At 47.6% G+C, this 14,085-nt stretch overlaps 1 protein-coding gene across 4 annotated transcripts; it reads left to right on the top strand.

The window, feature by feature from the left end:
- Nucleotides 1-3,345: 3,345 nt before the first annotated feature.
- TMEM125 (transmembrane protein 125) lies at nt 3,346-6,206 on the top strand. Of its 4 annotated transcripts, none has more exons than XM_060206076.1 (3): nt 3,346-3,560; nt 4,604-4,739; nt 4,964-6,206. In XM_060206076.1, the coding sequence occupies exon 3, from the start codon at nt 5,123-5,125 to the stop codon at nt 5,780-5,782; it is 660 nt and encodes a 219-aa protein (XP_060062059.1). In that variant the 5' UTR covers nt 3,346-3,560; nt 4,604-4,739; nt 4,964-5,122; the 3' UTR covers nt 5,783-6,206. The 4 variants fall into 4 exon arrangements, with proteins under 4 accessions (XP_060062059.1, XP_016045057.1, XP_060062060.1 ...); XM_016189571.2 differs by having other exon boundaries at nt 4,600-4,739; XM_060206077.1 differs by having other exon boundaries at nt 4,597-4,739; nt 5,091-6,206.
- The last annotated feature ends 7,879 nt before the right edge of the window (nt 6,207-14,085 follow it).

Here is a 14,085-nt window from a genome sequence, read left to right as displayed (position 1 = left end):
AATTCAGCAGTAGCTTGCATATCAAAGTGAAGATATTTGGAAGTAATGTTTTGATTTCACCTGTTTCTTTGTAATTTTTAATGTGGGTACTAGATTATTTTGCATATATGATTCATGTTATATTTATTTTCTTAATATTTTATTTTAGTGAAAGAGATACAGAAAGAGATACTTGAGCACTGCTCAGCTCTGGCTTTGGTGGTGCTAAGGATTGAACCTGGGACTTCAGAGCCTCAGGCATGAGAGTCTTTTTGAATAACCAGTATGCTTTTTCCATGGCCTACTTTTTCCCAGCCAGGGTTACTGCTGGGGCTCAGTGCCTATACCATTCCACTGTGGGTAGCCATTTTTTCTTTTTTCTTTTTTTCTTTTCTTTTACTTTTCTAGGTTGTGTTGTTTTCTTTTGTTTCTTTCTAGAGCATTGCTCAGTTCTGGCTTACAGTGCTTGCGATTGAACCTGTGAGCTCAGAGCCTCATGCATGAGAGTATTTCCACACAACCATTATGCTATCTTCCCTGCTTTGTTTTTCTTCTAAATAAAGAATGAGAGATATGTGGAGAGAGGGACAAAAGAAGGAGAGACATCACAGTATCACCCCACCACCCGTGAAACTTTCCCCTGGCAGGTGATGGCCAAGGGACTTACACCCAGGTTCTCTCATATAGTAACATGCTCATTTTACTTGTGAGCCACCTCCTGGACCCTTGTGTTATCTTTCTTTAAAAAAAAAAAATTATGGGTGGGGGATAGCATAATGGTTATGCAAAGAGACTCTCATGCTTGAGGCTCCTAAATCCCAGGTTCAATCCCCTGTACCACCATAAGTCAGAGCTGAGCAGTGCTCTGGTAAATAAATAAATAAATAAAATTTAAAAAACAAAATTTTTATCATAATTTATTATTTAGGGTAGAGACAAAGAGAAAATGAGAGGGGACGGGGAAACAAAGAGAGAGAGAGATACTGGTAGACACCAGAAGCATTTCACTATTCTTGAAGCTCCCCTCTTGCAGGTGGGAACCAGGGGCTTGAATCTTGATCCTTGAGCATAGTAATATGTGTGCTCAACTATCTCCCCTTCCCCCTCTCAGTTTCCCTTTGTCTTATCAAATAAGGGGGGGAGGCCACTGGGAGCAGTGGATTTGTAGTGTAAGCACTGAGTCCCAGTAATAACTCTAGAAGAAAAAATATATTATGACTGACCCCCAATCAACTCCATGTACCAAGAAAGTATAGACAGGTCAAGCCTGACTCTTTTATGAACTAGTAATAGAAAGATGACTGACTTTGTTTCTCTTGTCTATTTCATACCCATTAGGACAGAATCCAGGGGCATTAGAAGTCACCAGCCCCTACTCCACCCATTCAGCACACGTGTGGGTGGCACCAAATTTGTCTACTAGGAAGCAGAGATCTATTGTATTTTGAAATCTTCCACAGGCACCTGACACAGTCCAAATGCCTCCCCATGGCATAAGGCCCTATGCACTCCAAACCTAACTTGTCTTTCCACATGTTCAAGTACACACACACACACACACACACACACACATACCTGTCAGTTCACAAGTCAGTCACTGGGCAAATATTTATTGATTAGTATCCATGTTCCAGACACAGTGCTGACTCCTGAGATCACTGTAGCTAGTAAAACAAGACTACAACTAGACCCTGTGAGACCATATAGCTAGTGGGGGGGGGGTAGGAGACAGTTAAGTAAATAAGGATCTATACTGCACATGCAGTGACAGCCATTGTGGGGAGAACACAGAGGCCATGTGTGTACCTGAGAAGTACCCAAACCAGCCTGGAGGCCAAGAAGGGCTTCCTGGAAGAAGGGAAAACTCCACTGAAAAATTCAAGTCGGTCAGACCAAAGGTTGGGGAACTTTTGACTTTGAAAAGCAACTGGAAGGGCCAAACAAGAGGAGCTGAGTTGGATGCATTCCTGCCTACCTTCTTGCTGGAAGGGCAGGACCAGCAGCAAATGACTGACCTACTGTGCATAACAGGCATTTTGTGACTCCAGAGAAGGAGAGTGTCATTTCTTCTACAAGTGTTTTAAGCAAGGGAGCTCCAGTTACCTACCCGAAGTCATCCACCTCCTCCTCTTCCTCCCCTCCTCCTCCCCCTCCCCCCTTTCTTCTTCCTCCTTCCCTCTCCTCCCCATCCCTCCTCCTTCCCTACCTCCTCCCCTTCCCCCTCCTCCACCCCCTCCTCCACCCCCCTACCCCCTCCTCCTCCTCACCCCCTTCCTCCTCCCTCTCCCTCTCCCCCTCCCCCTCCCCCTCCCCTGCTTCCCCCAGCAGGAGCCAGACCCCTGGAGGCCAGTTGGTCAAGGCTGAAGGAGAATGAGGCAGGAGCTTGAGGGGCCTGCAGTTGAGAAGAAAATACCAAGGAACACAGAGGTACAGGCATGGGCTTGGGAGGTCATCTAGTGTTGGAATTTGGGACCAATGCAAGATTTGAGTTAGGAACTGGGATTAGAGAGCTGGATTCAGGAATAGGAGACATATTTGTGGATTAATGCCACAATGTAAAGCTGGACTTGGGGTAAGCGGTTGGAGCTGAGCTTTCAAGTCAGATTTGGGAGTTATGTTTTAGAATTGGTGCTCGGACTGGATTTACATTTATTTAGTATAAAGACAGAGGGAAAGTGAGAGGGAAAAGGAAGGGAGAGAGGGAGACAAATGCAGCACTACTTCACTGTTCATGAAGTTTTCCCCCTGCAGGTGGGGACCAGGCAGGAACTTGAACCTGGGACCTAGGTTCTTGTGCACTATAATGTATGCATTCAATCAGATGTGCCACTGCCCGATCCTGGGATTAGATTTAGAAACTTGGCTGAGACATGGGGTCCAGACTGGAGCTAGGAGTCCCAAACTAGAGTTTGAAACTACAGTTGTGGTTGTTGGGGATGGTAATGGGTCTGGGGGTCAAGTTAAAAAGGGGTTGGAGGGGTCAGGCGGTAGCGCAGTGGTTTAAGCGCATAGTGCTAAGCGAAAAGACCTGCATAAGGATCCCGGTTCGAGCCCCCTGCTACCCACCTGCAGGGACGTCGCTTCACACACGGTGAAGCAAGTCTGAAGGTGTTTTCTCTCCCCCTATCTTCCCCTCCTCTCTCCATTTCTCTGTGTCCTATCCAACAACGACATCAATAACAATAACAATAGTAATAACTACAACAACAATAAAGGGGGTGCAACAAAGTCGGGGTAAGGGTTTGTAGCCAGGGGCTAGATTAGGGCCCAGACACTGAGGCATGGAGATCACATTCCTGCTGCAGCTCCTGGGCTGGGAGTTGTATCTGAGCCCTAATAGACTGACAGAAACCCCTCCCTTCCCAGGAATGTCTCAGCCTTGGAAAAGGCACTCTGCCACGTCAGCCAATCAAATTCAGATCTGCCTAGGAAACACCTGTTGATCTCGATCCCCCACCCCCACCCTAGACGCACCTGGGTGCAGGCTCTGCAGGTGAAACGCCTCCCCGGAAACGAAGCTGAAGCGCCCCACCTGCCAGTCCTGCCTGCTCGAATTGGATCCAGCACTTTCAGGACGCTTTGTGAGTGCCCCTACATTTTCCCCTTCCCCGCCACCCCCACCCGCTGGCTCTCCCCCTGAAAGCCTGCACCCCACCCCCAAGAGAATCCAAGACCCACAACAGTGCTAGCACTTTCCAGCTTGTGAAAACACAGCCCTGGGGAATGCTGGGACTGACTCCACGGCCCCGCCCCTAACCCCTCCCCCACTTCCCTTGGGGGCATCTGCCTCCCACCTTGTGTGCCAGGGCAGCCCCTGTAGAGGGTTCGTGGAAGACTGATACCTAACCAGGTGTCACCTGTCCATGGCCACCACCATGACCACATGGTCGTATTCTTCCTGAAGTGATCCAGGACCTGCGGGTGTATATATAAAGCAGAAGGAGGTGGAAACGCTAGGTGTTCTTTTATTCAAAATGCATTATGTTGTGCATCTGAGCAAGCTTACTGGGATTTTAAAATCAAGGTTTCCAATGTCTTGCCCCTATTCCTCAAGATAAAGGGGTTTTGTTCTCATTTTCAGATAAGGAGCCTGAGACTAAGGCTCTAAGAGGTGAACTCATGGGGGTCTCTCCCAAAGTCCCTTCATCAAGCCCCTCTCCCGACTAACCCACACCCAGTATTTGCAAACAAATCCTTTTCCTGTTACACTACTTTAGATAAACTGGGTGCGAATGGCAGGGGTGAAGGAATGGAGAAGAGTAGGGGAGGTGGGGGCAGAGAGGTGAGGAGGCTAGAGCTGGTATTGGGAGGCAGCCTCTCCTGATGGAGGATCCCATGTGGAACTGGTTTGGGGTAAGCTGGTTTGGGTGGGACCTGTTGCATCAGAGATAACTATGGAACATTAAAGTGGTATACAGGGGAGGGTCATCTGGTTTGAGAAGCTTGAGAGCTGGAAGTCCTGGGAGACTAAGATATGAAGGGAGGGAGTTAGGGGTCCATTCATAGCCCACAGATTTAAGACATCTTCAGAGAGAAGATTCAGGGTCAGGCTGCTGGTTCCGGAAGGGTTAAGTCATAAGCCCCTTCCCTCCTATCTACCCTCCCCCCCCCCCCAAGAAGCCAGCAGTGACAGCTGAGTCATGTGAGTGGATCCTGAATGAGGCTTTATCTCTGCTTCTCCGTCCCAGTCCCATCTTCCACCGTGGCACCAGCTTCCTCCACCAGGCAGGATGGGACAAGCAACTGAGAAAGCCAAAGAGGTGAGTGGCTGGGGAGAATAGGGGTTCTCTGGAGAGATCTGGGGCTGCTTTGGTAGCAGGGGCTACCCTGGGTTCATTGGTGAAGTACTCCCAATGGGTAGTGCTGGGGAAGAGGCTTCCACAGTGCAGGGTTCCCAGGGGTCATCCCAAGACTCCCAGACCATGAGGGGCAGGTGGGCGGGCAGGTGGGCTGGCAGGTAATAAGTATGGTTCTCCCCTGGCAGGTGATGGTGGCCACACTCTGGACTGTGAAAGGAGTAGGACTCAGGGCTTCTAGCTACCAAGCAGGTGGTGGGGACTCCTAGCCATGACCCAGACCCTCTGACCCTGGACTCCCACCTCTGTGTTCAGCCTGACCTCTGCCAGACACATGACCTTCAGCCATGCCTGAAGAAGTTCCTGGTTCCCTGGGCCAGGGGCTGCCCCCAGACGTGCTGGCGGAACAGATAGAACTGTGGTGGTCCCAGCAGCCACGGCGCTCGGCACTCTGCTTCACCATGGCTGTGGCTCTTGTGGCAGGCTGCGGGGCAGGTGGTGTGGCTTTGCTCTCTTCCACCAGCAGCCGCTCGGGAGAGTGGCGATTGGCTGTGGGCACTGTGCTCTGCCTGCTGGCCCTGCTGGTCCTAGTTAAGCAGCTGATGAGCTCAGCCGTGCAGGACATGAACTGCATCCGCCAGCCCCACCATGTGGCCCTGCTGCGCAGCGGCGGAGGAGCTGATGCCCTGGTGGTACTGCTCAGTGGCCTGGTGCTTCTGGTCACTGGCCTGACTCTGGCTGGGCTAGCTACTGCCCCTGCCCCTGCCCGGCCACTGGCTGCCATGCTGTCTGTGGGCATTGCCCTAGCCACCTCGGGCTCACTCCTGCTGCTGGGCTTGCTGCTATACCAGGTGGGCATGAGTGGACACTGCCCTCCTATCCGTGCCGCTGTCCCCTCCACCCACAGTGATCGCAGTGGCAACAGTAGCAGCATCTTCAGCATCTCAGGACAGCTGTCAGCCGGCCAGCGGCATGAGACCACCTCTAGCATCGCCAGCCTCATCTGACCCAGCCAGAACCCCTCTTGTCCTAGCACCCACACAACTGTATTGGGACATGAGCACGCAGGTGTGCAAGCATGTATGTATACATGTGTGTGTGTGCGCGCGCGCGCATGTGCGCTCACAGAAAAGAGCAGCAAGTCTATCTGAGGGTGTGCATGGACCCAGGACTGCCCAACACTTCCATGGAATCTGTGAAGTATGGCAGAGAGCTGGATTGTACTCACAGGAGGGTAGGTGTGTGTGTTCATGACACAGTCCTGGGTTGAAATCCCCACTTCCCCTGCTGTCAGCCTTAGCCAAGTGACTTAACCTCTCTGAGCCTCAGTTTCCTACAGTAATGGTGGCAGTTGTGGTAACTGACTGTGCAGATGGAAATATATGGAAGGCTGAGTGACTGGCTGATGTTCAATAAAAGTGGTGGCTTATGTTACTGTTTGTACTTCATTGCCTCACTTAGAAATGTGTTCCCCTTTCCTAGCACCCTGCCCCTTTGAAAAGGAATACTTTGTGCCCATCTCAGGCTGAATAAAGGTGCCTTAAGGGTCTTCTCAGCCAACCCTATGGTTTCTCCACACAGGAGGGAGCTGTAGAGGAGCAGGACAAAGGGGTGCTCAGCTTTCAGGCTATAATAGCTATGGGAAAACTTGGGAAGCCCACTTACTTGTTTATGTAAGACAAGCCCTTAAGGACTGGGATTTTAACAGTTGGTTTTGCTGGACGCTTCAGCTCCTAAACCCACCTCTGAAACCAGAACATCCTGGTCCATGTGGCGGCTGCACTGCCTCTGGACTCCCCCAGCATGGGAAGGAGTGTCTGAAACTGCCTTGGGTGCTAAGAGTCACTTCCTGTTGGGATCTGCCCTGGAAGGGCTCTCTCCTTCTGTGGTGTGGGGACACTTCCTGGGAGGCAATGATAAAGCTCTCCTGAAAGAGTACTTGAGAATATGACTCCCAGTCTCTCACTTCCTGTTTGGTGGGGAGCAAAGTATATGAAGCTGAAGATGGAAAGTAAGGGAGGTAGGAACCGAGCCATGATTCCTATAAGGTGTTAAACTAGAGCTAGAGACTCTGATAAGAGAAAATTGTCTTCAGCTTCCCAGATAGGAACTCCTAGATGACTTCTAGGAGAAAACTCTTAAGTTGGTTGATGAGGGGAAGGGTCTTGCCATTGAAGGGGGGAAAATTGTGAGCAGAAAGGATGGGGCTTGTCCATGGGCACCTCAGACTTAACATTTTAAAAATGGAAACCCTCAGGAGTCGGGTGGTAGCACAGCGGGTTAAGCGCAGGTGGTACAAAGCACAAGGACCGGAGTAAGGGTCCCAGTTCAAGCCCCCAGCTCCCAACCTGCAGGGGAGTTGCTTCACAGGCGGTGAAGCAGGTCTGCAGGTGTCTATCTTTCTCTCCCCCTCTCTGTCTTCCCCACCTCTTTCCATTTCTCTCTGTCCTAACAACGACGACATCAATAACAACAGTACTAAGTACAACAATAAAACAAGGGCAACAAAAGGGAATAAATAAATAAATATTTTTTAAAAATGGAAACCCTTTGTTTCCCATGTCTTTTTTTTTTCCTTTTCTTTCCTTTTCCTTTCTTCCTCTCTCCCTTCCTTTTTTTTTTTTTTTAAGGTAGACAGAGAGTAAAAGAGACCATAAGCACAAAAGCTTCCTTCAGTGCAACAGGGACCAGGTTCAAATCTGGGTTGCATACACAGCAAAGCAACACAGTAAGATATTTTACCAGTCCCCTGTTCTCTGTCTTAAATAGACTACTCTTTCTCACCATTCTGGTTCCTGACAGCATCCTCACTACCTCCTCCACCCTGTATCCAATAAACACAATAATTTAGGCTGGCATGTTAGCTCAGATGAGAGAGTGTGTGCTTTGTCATATGCACGACCTAGGTTTGGGCCTAGCCCCCACCTCACAGGGGTAGCATCAGTGCTATAGTGTTTTGTCTTTGTCTATCTGTATGTCTATCTGAAAAACTGTTTGGAGCAGCGATGCCCTGGCAAGGAAAAAACCACATGCACACACACACACATAGAAACTTCTGCAACTCCCCTCATAAATATTTATCTGGTGAGTCTACCTCCATATTCAGTGTGGACACAGAGTCATCCTGAATTACACAATAGCCTCCATCTTTTGCTCTTTCCTCCTCTTAAACACACCTCCCCCCAACTCAACACACATGCTAACCCAGAGTAACTGTTCCAAAATGAAAATGTTCCCCCAAAGCCCTCCACAGCACCTAAAGTCTTGCAGACTAATGACCACATTCCCTCTAGAGTCTGGCCTATCTATCAATCATTTCTCCTTGAAGCACCACCTGAGTTAGCCCCACTGAACCTCACCATGTTCTCTCACCTCTCCCAGCCTCTATATATTCTCTTTGCCTTTCCCTCATATCTCTTCAAGCCCAGTTCTCTGGGGAGGCACATTCTCTGGAAGTCTTTCCTGGCTCTCTCCCCTGAGACAGGTGAGTAACTCCTTCTCTGTACCTATATTAGCCACTGTAGACAACACCCTGCACTCTTTCTCTGTTTATCTGTCTCTTTAATAGGTAGAAAGCACCTCTGGACAGGATTTGGTTCTCATTTTCCTGTGTGTCTCTACTTCCCAGCACAGGTCTGGCACGTAACAGGTGCTTTATTGAATGGATTAAGGGTTTGACTTGGTGAGTTGACAATGTACATTCTAGGTTTAGAGAGAAACCTACCTATTATTGAGCAGGCTCAGAAGGCTAAGCTGCTGTCCACTGTTGGTCCAAAAATGCTCTTTCTTCCAGGACTCCTTACAGGTGGGGGATATCATTCTCACCACCTCTTGGGCAGCTGGAAAACCCCAAACACATCTCCATCCTATAACATGTTTTTACAACTAAGAAAGGATTGTATTCGTTTACAACTTTTAAGAAACTAAAGGGAACTGGGATATAGGTTCACTGGGAAGAGAGCACATTTCACCATGCAAGAGAACTCAGGTTCGAGTCCCTGACACCGCACCATACACAAAGAAGCTTCAATAACACTGGAGAGGTGTCATTGTGCTTCTCCTACTTTCTGATTTTCTCCCTGTATGTCTCTTACCCTCTGCCTGGAAAAAAGAAAAAAATAAATGCTGAGAGCAGTGGAATCACACAGGTGCAATGCCCAAGAGAGAGAGAAAGAGAGAGAGAGAGAGAGAGAGAGAGAGAGGGAGGAGGAGGAAGAGGAGGAGGAGGAGGAGGAGAAGAAGAAGAAGAATGGGAGAAGGGGAGAAGGGGAGAAGGGGAGAAGGGAGAAGGAGGAGGAGAAGGAGGAGGAGGAGGAGGAGGAGGAGGAGGAGGAGGAGCATGGAAGCCTAGACATGGGGAGAGGGGAGGACACATAGCACAAGTATGGGTGAGTGTTTATTGCATGGAAGGCAGATATCAGATTTTTTAAGAAATAAGCCAGATGAAAAATGTAGTCTGTGCCCCAGAGCACCTGTTCCAAAAGGCAGTGGCTGGGCAGTACACACCCAACTATAACATGAGACGAGTGGTAAGAGTGCAGTTGCTGTGCAGGCAGGGTAGAAATGCTATCCTGCACTTCCTCAATCACTAAGGCTGATTTCTTGCAGCCTCAAGCTGCCAGTTTGTTTGCTTAAAGTATTGCTAAAGGTGATCTTGGTCCCCACTGCAACCAGCTGTCCATTGACCTCTGCTCAATCTATCACCACCACCACCCACTTCATCTTGCTCCTGATTTAGATTCTGTGGCCCATCATTGCACCCACTCCTTGGCAGAGTCTTTAACACCTTAGTCCCTGCCCCTTGCCACACCCTCCCTGAAAACCCTGCCCTCCACAGATAAGCTCCCACCCCCACCTCCATCCCCACCTCCACCTCTGTTACCCAGATGCACCTGCTGTTCTGCAGTGAGCAAGTTACTCAAGAAATTGTACAAATAGCAGCATCATGGTCTCGGCTGTGTCCACAATGCTACTGTCAGTCATGCTGCTTCTCTGATCAGCCCTTGCTCCCACAGTGGCCCCCAAGTTTTCTCCACTCTCTTCACACCCAGCAGCAGCAGCCCCCTTGCACCCCTGTGCCACTCTCCACAAATGACTTGGGTCTCCTACAACATGACAAAATTAGAGCAGTGTGATGGGGATCCTTCTCCTGTCTGTGCAGCAACCTTCTCAGCCTCACTGAGGAATTTGGACTTAGTCCTCGAGACACTGAAAAACATGAAGAGATTTTTTTAAATGGGAGTACTGGTTCAGACTTGGGACTTGCTGGTGTTGTGTAAAATTGGGGTTGGTCTTAGGAGAAAAAGCCTAATTAAAAAGCTAGAAAAGTTAGTAGAATAAATATGTTACCATGCATGAGGATCCGGGTTCAAGCCCCTGACCCCCACCTGAAGGTAGTAAGCTTTACAAGCCATGGGGATGTCTCTCCCTCCCCCCCATTTCTTTGTCTCTCACTCTGTATTTAAAAAATTAAAAAGGAAGGGAGGAAGGAAAACAATAAGAAGAAATGGTCAAATATCCCCCCCCCACAAATATCTAAATAGCTCACCTGGATAGGGCACCTGCTGCACATGCCGCAGATTCAAGCTTGACCTCACCCACGTGAAAAGCTTTGCCACTGTGGTGTCTATTTAGCTAGCTATCTATCTAAAAATGCCCAGAGGGAAGTGCCATCTGTGCTGCCCTTTTGAGGATGAGAAACAAGTGATCAAACTCAGGACTGGGAAGAGTATTCTGGAAAAAAGAAATAGCAGGAATAATGGTCTGGACACAAGAGCACTTAACTCCTTCAAGGAACTACAAAGGGATTGTGTGACTGGAACATCGAGTATTACTGGCAAGAGAAAAAGGGGTGCAGTTAGGGAAGAGTCTAGCATCAGCCCTGGGGCTTCAGAGCCTCCTTAGTTGGTGACGTAGTTTCTAAAGAACAAGAAGTCTTTAAGGAATTGTCAGCAGAGAAGTGACTTCCTCAGATTTGGGTTTTAGGATAGTCATTGTGCTGGCAGCATAGAGCATTCACTGGAAGGCAGGGCAATCGGTTGGTTAAGTAATTCCATATCCAGAAATGAGATGATGGAACTGAAACAAAGGGAGTGGCTGTCAGGACAGAATGAAACAGAATAGATTTGATATGAATGCTCACGACCAAGGACCAAGTAGGTCTTTGTGCCTGGTCAGAGGAGCTGTTTTGTTGTTACTGTTGTTTGTTTGTTTTGTTTTCAAGACAGGAGAAATGTGACTGGTATAGGTTGATAGAAAGAGGAGTTTAATATACAAGCTAGAGAAGTACCAATTTTCAAGTTCCTGAGCAGGAACTGGGGGACCTGAGATGCCAATGCAATTTTGATAGGAAAAAAGAGATGGGACATAGGTGCATGTGTGGGTTTTTTTTTTATATAGGAAATCAAGGGATGGCCTGACCAAAATCTATTCTCTAGGTAAGGCAGAGACCTTTTTTAAAAAATGATATGAAGCATGAGAGAGGAGTCTGACATAAAAAAAAAAAAAAAAAACATCAAACTTACCAGACATTTTGAGAGTCTATGGTAGGTTAGAAATAAGCATTAACAAAAGCATTAAGCTGGTAAATTATGGGTTTTCTCAGAAGCACACAGAGGCCAGAATGAAGATTTCAGTTTAGACCTTCCTCCACAACCCTTAACACCTGGAGTGTGAAATGCTAAGATGATGGGGTAGGTGAGAACAGGATTTCTGGCAGGAGAGAGATAAACATCATGGACCCTGGAATTTAAACTGGCACTGAGTAAAGAGAAATGGGGAGAAGTGGTGTACCCAGTTAAGTGCACACAGTAATAAGCACAAGGATCTGCTCAAGGACCCAGGTTCAAGCCCCTGGCTCCCCACCTGCAGGGAGAATGCTTCATAAGCAGTGAAGCAGGTCTGCAGGTGTCTATCTTTCTCTCTCTCTCTTAAACTCCTGCCTCTTTCTCAATTTCTCTATGTTCTATCCAATATAATGGGGGGAAAATGTTCACTGGGAGCAGTGGATCCATAATGCCAGCAATAACCGAGAGAGAGAGAGAGAGAGAGAGAGAGATGAAGAGATAACTTTCAACATGTTCTTCCTGGGCTCAACAAACTCTAGGTTTTCAGCTATGCCACCTAGATACTGCAGGAATATGTTCCAGAGACTTCAAATGTGTTCAGCAAAAACAATCCTTACATCATGTTTCAGGAGACCTCAGACCTTCTAGAACACAAGCCATCCTAGAGGAGGTTCCTCCAAGCTTCAGGGATTAGCCCTTGACTCTGTAGGCTCGGCTCTCTGTACCAGTACTGGGGCTGTCTTCTTGGCACTTCCAGATTTTCTGGGCTTAATTATGGAAGTCAGCCCCAGGGACTGTCAGAGCCAAGCCAGGGATGGGACATACACTTTAACTCATAGCTGATCCTCCAAACTAGGAGCTTGCATCCTGAAATTTCTGGGCATCTCAAGGGGACATGCTAGTTCAGGCAGGGTGGCAATGTTCGTATCAGAAGTTTCCTTCTCTGGGTCTATTTTATCTTTACTTCATGATAAACTAGTGACTGATGAGCTAAGCAGTTAATGGCAGTTAACTTGTTTGAACCTTAATTTCTCAGTCTATAAAGTAGGATTCTTTATGGGATGATCTCATTCATAGACAGAAGTGGAGAAATAATAACAGAAGGGAAAACATAAAACAGAACTTGGACTGGAGTTGGTGTATTGCACCAAAGTAAAAGACTCTGGGGTGGGGGTAGGGGGATATTCAGGTTCCAGAACATGATAGCAGAGGAGGACTCTCTAGAGGGGGTTAGATTATTGTGTCAAAAACTGAGAAATGTTACACATACACAAACTACAGTATTTAACTGTCAACTTTAAACCATTAATCACCAAATAAGGAAAAATAGAGATATTACAAAAAATAAATAAAATAAAGTATATATCAAAAAAGGGGGAGGAATTCTTTCCCCATTGAGTAAGGAAGTGCTAGAACATTCATGTTACTGTTGTTATATTCTTTTTCTTATTTTTTTCATTTTTATTTATGTTTTTATATTCCATAGCATCAGATCCTAACTCATGTCCTTTGCTGTCCTAACTGCATCTTTTTTTTAAACTAGAGACAGACAATCAGAAAGACAGTGAAAGAGATCATAATACTAAAGCTTCCTTCAATGCACTTGGGGCCAGACTCGAGCCTTTGTTGTGCACATGGCAAAGCAGCATGTTATCTAAATGAGCTATTTCATTGGCTCCATGACTGTATCTTCTGGCCTCAGTCTTGGGAAACAGACTTAGATCTCCAGGCAGGAATGAACAGTATGCTCCTCCCTCAGGATTCAGTCTGGTCACCTGTTGGGGATAAACTATTGCCTTGTGGGTGCTGATAGGGAAACAGCTAATACTTATCAATACTTGCTCTGTTCTACTTTACATATATAATTCATTTAAACCTCCCAACAAGTATATGAAATAAAGTCTACTATGAACCCCATTTTTCTGGAAATAAAATGGAGTACTGGGGAGTTAGGTAACTTACCCAAGCACATAAATGGCAGAGATGGGATCTGAACCCAGGAAGGCTGTGCTTTCAGTTCACTCTGCTACTCTGCCTGGTTTCTTTAACTCCATATCTGTGGTTTGTGTGACCCCTTGTCTTTGGGCTCCATACAAGAATAAGTGATGTGGTCTAGCATTGGGGGCTGTGGGATGAGGCAGCCAAGAAGCTGGTTGTTTCCTACTGAGTAGGCAGAAGTAGCTGCTGAGGGCTATGCCACTGGGGGCAGAGGCAGTTGGTCTAGGATGAAAAGCCAGAAAAAAAGCAGTTGTGTGAACAGCCTGAATCCCCACTTCCCAGCAGCTCAGCATCACTTGGCCTTTGAGCCTGCAGACACAGGTCAATCTTATTTGTGCCTGATCCAGCCACATGGAACAGTAGAACTAGTTCCTCAGAAGACATGATCAAGGCCTCTCAAGACAGGGTCCAAGGTTCTCATGAGCCTGTCCCTGCTCAGCCAGGCTTGATGCCCACAGCAGGTTCTGAGGCATCACTTCTCATCAGCTCTTGTGGGGCTCCTGACTCAGAAGAGCAGCTGTTAATCTAGGGGGCCCTTACCTTCTCCTAGATATCTCAGAGACTCTTTAATCTAGTACTGTAGGATATGTGAAAACACAAACACCTGAGCTGCCTTCTGGTCCAGAAGTGCAGGTAGAGGTGTCTCTCCTTGTGGGCGTTAGAGGGGCACCAGAGCAAAGGACAGGCCCTCTTGCATTCTAAGCAGCCCTTTTCAGAGACAAGGCTGTGTTCTCAGTTTCTTCTCC

This window comes from Erinaceus europaeus, chromosome 13 (assembly GCF_950295315.1).
Source record: "Erinaceus europaeus chromosome 13, mEriEur2.1, whole genome shotgun sequence".
Taxonomy (NCBI): Eukaryota; Metazoa; Chordata; class Mammalia; order Eulipotyphla; family Erinaceidae; genus Erinaceus; species Erinaceus europaeus.
The sequence above is the reverse complement of the archived record's forward strand: the minus strand, read 5'-3'. Positions and strand labels throughout refer to the sequence as shown.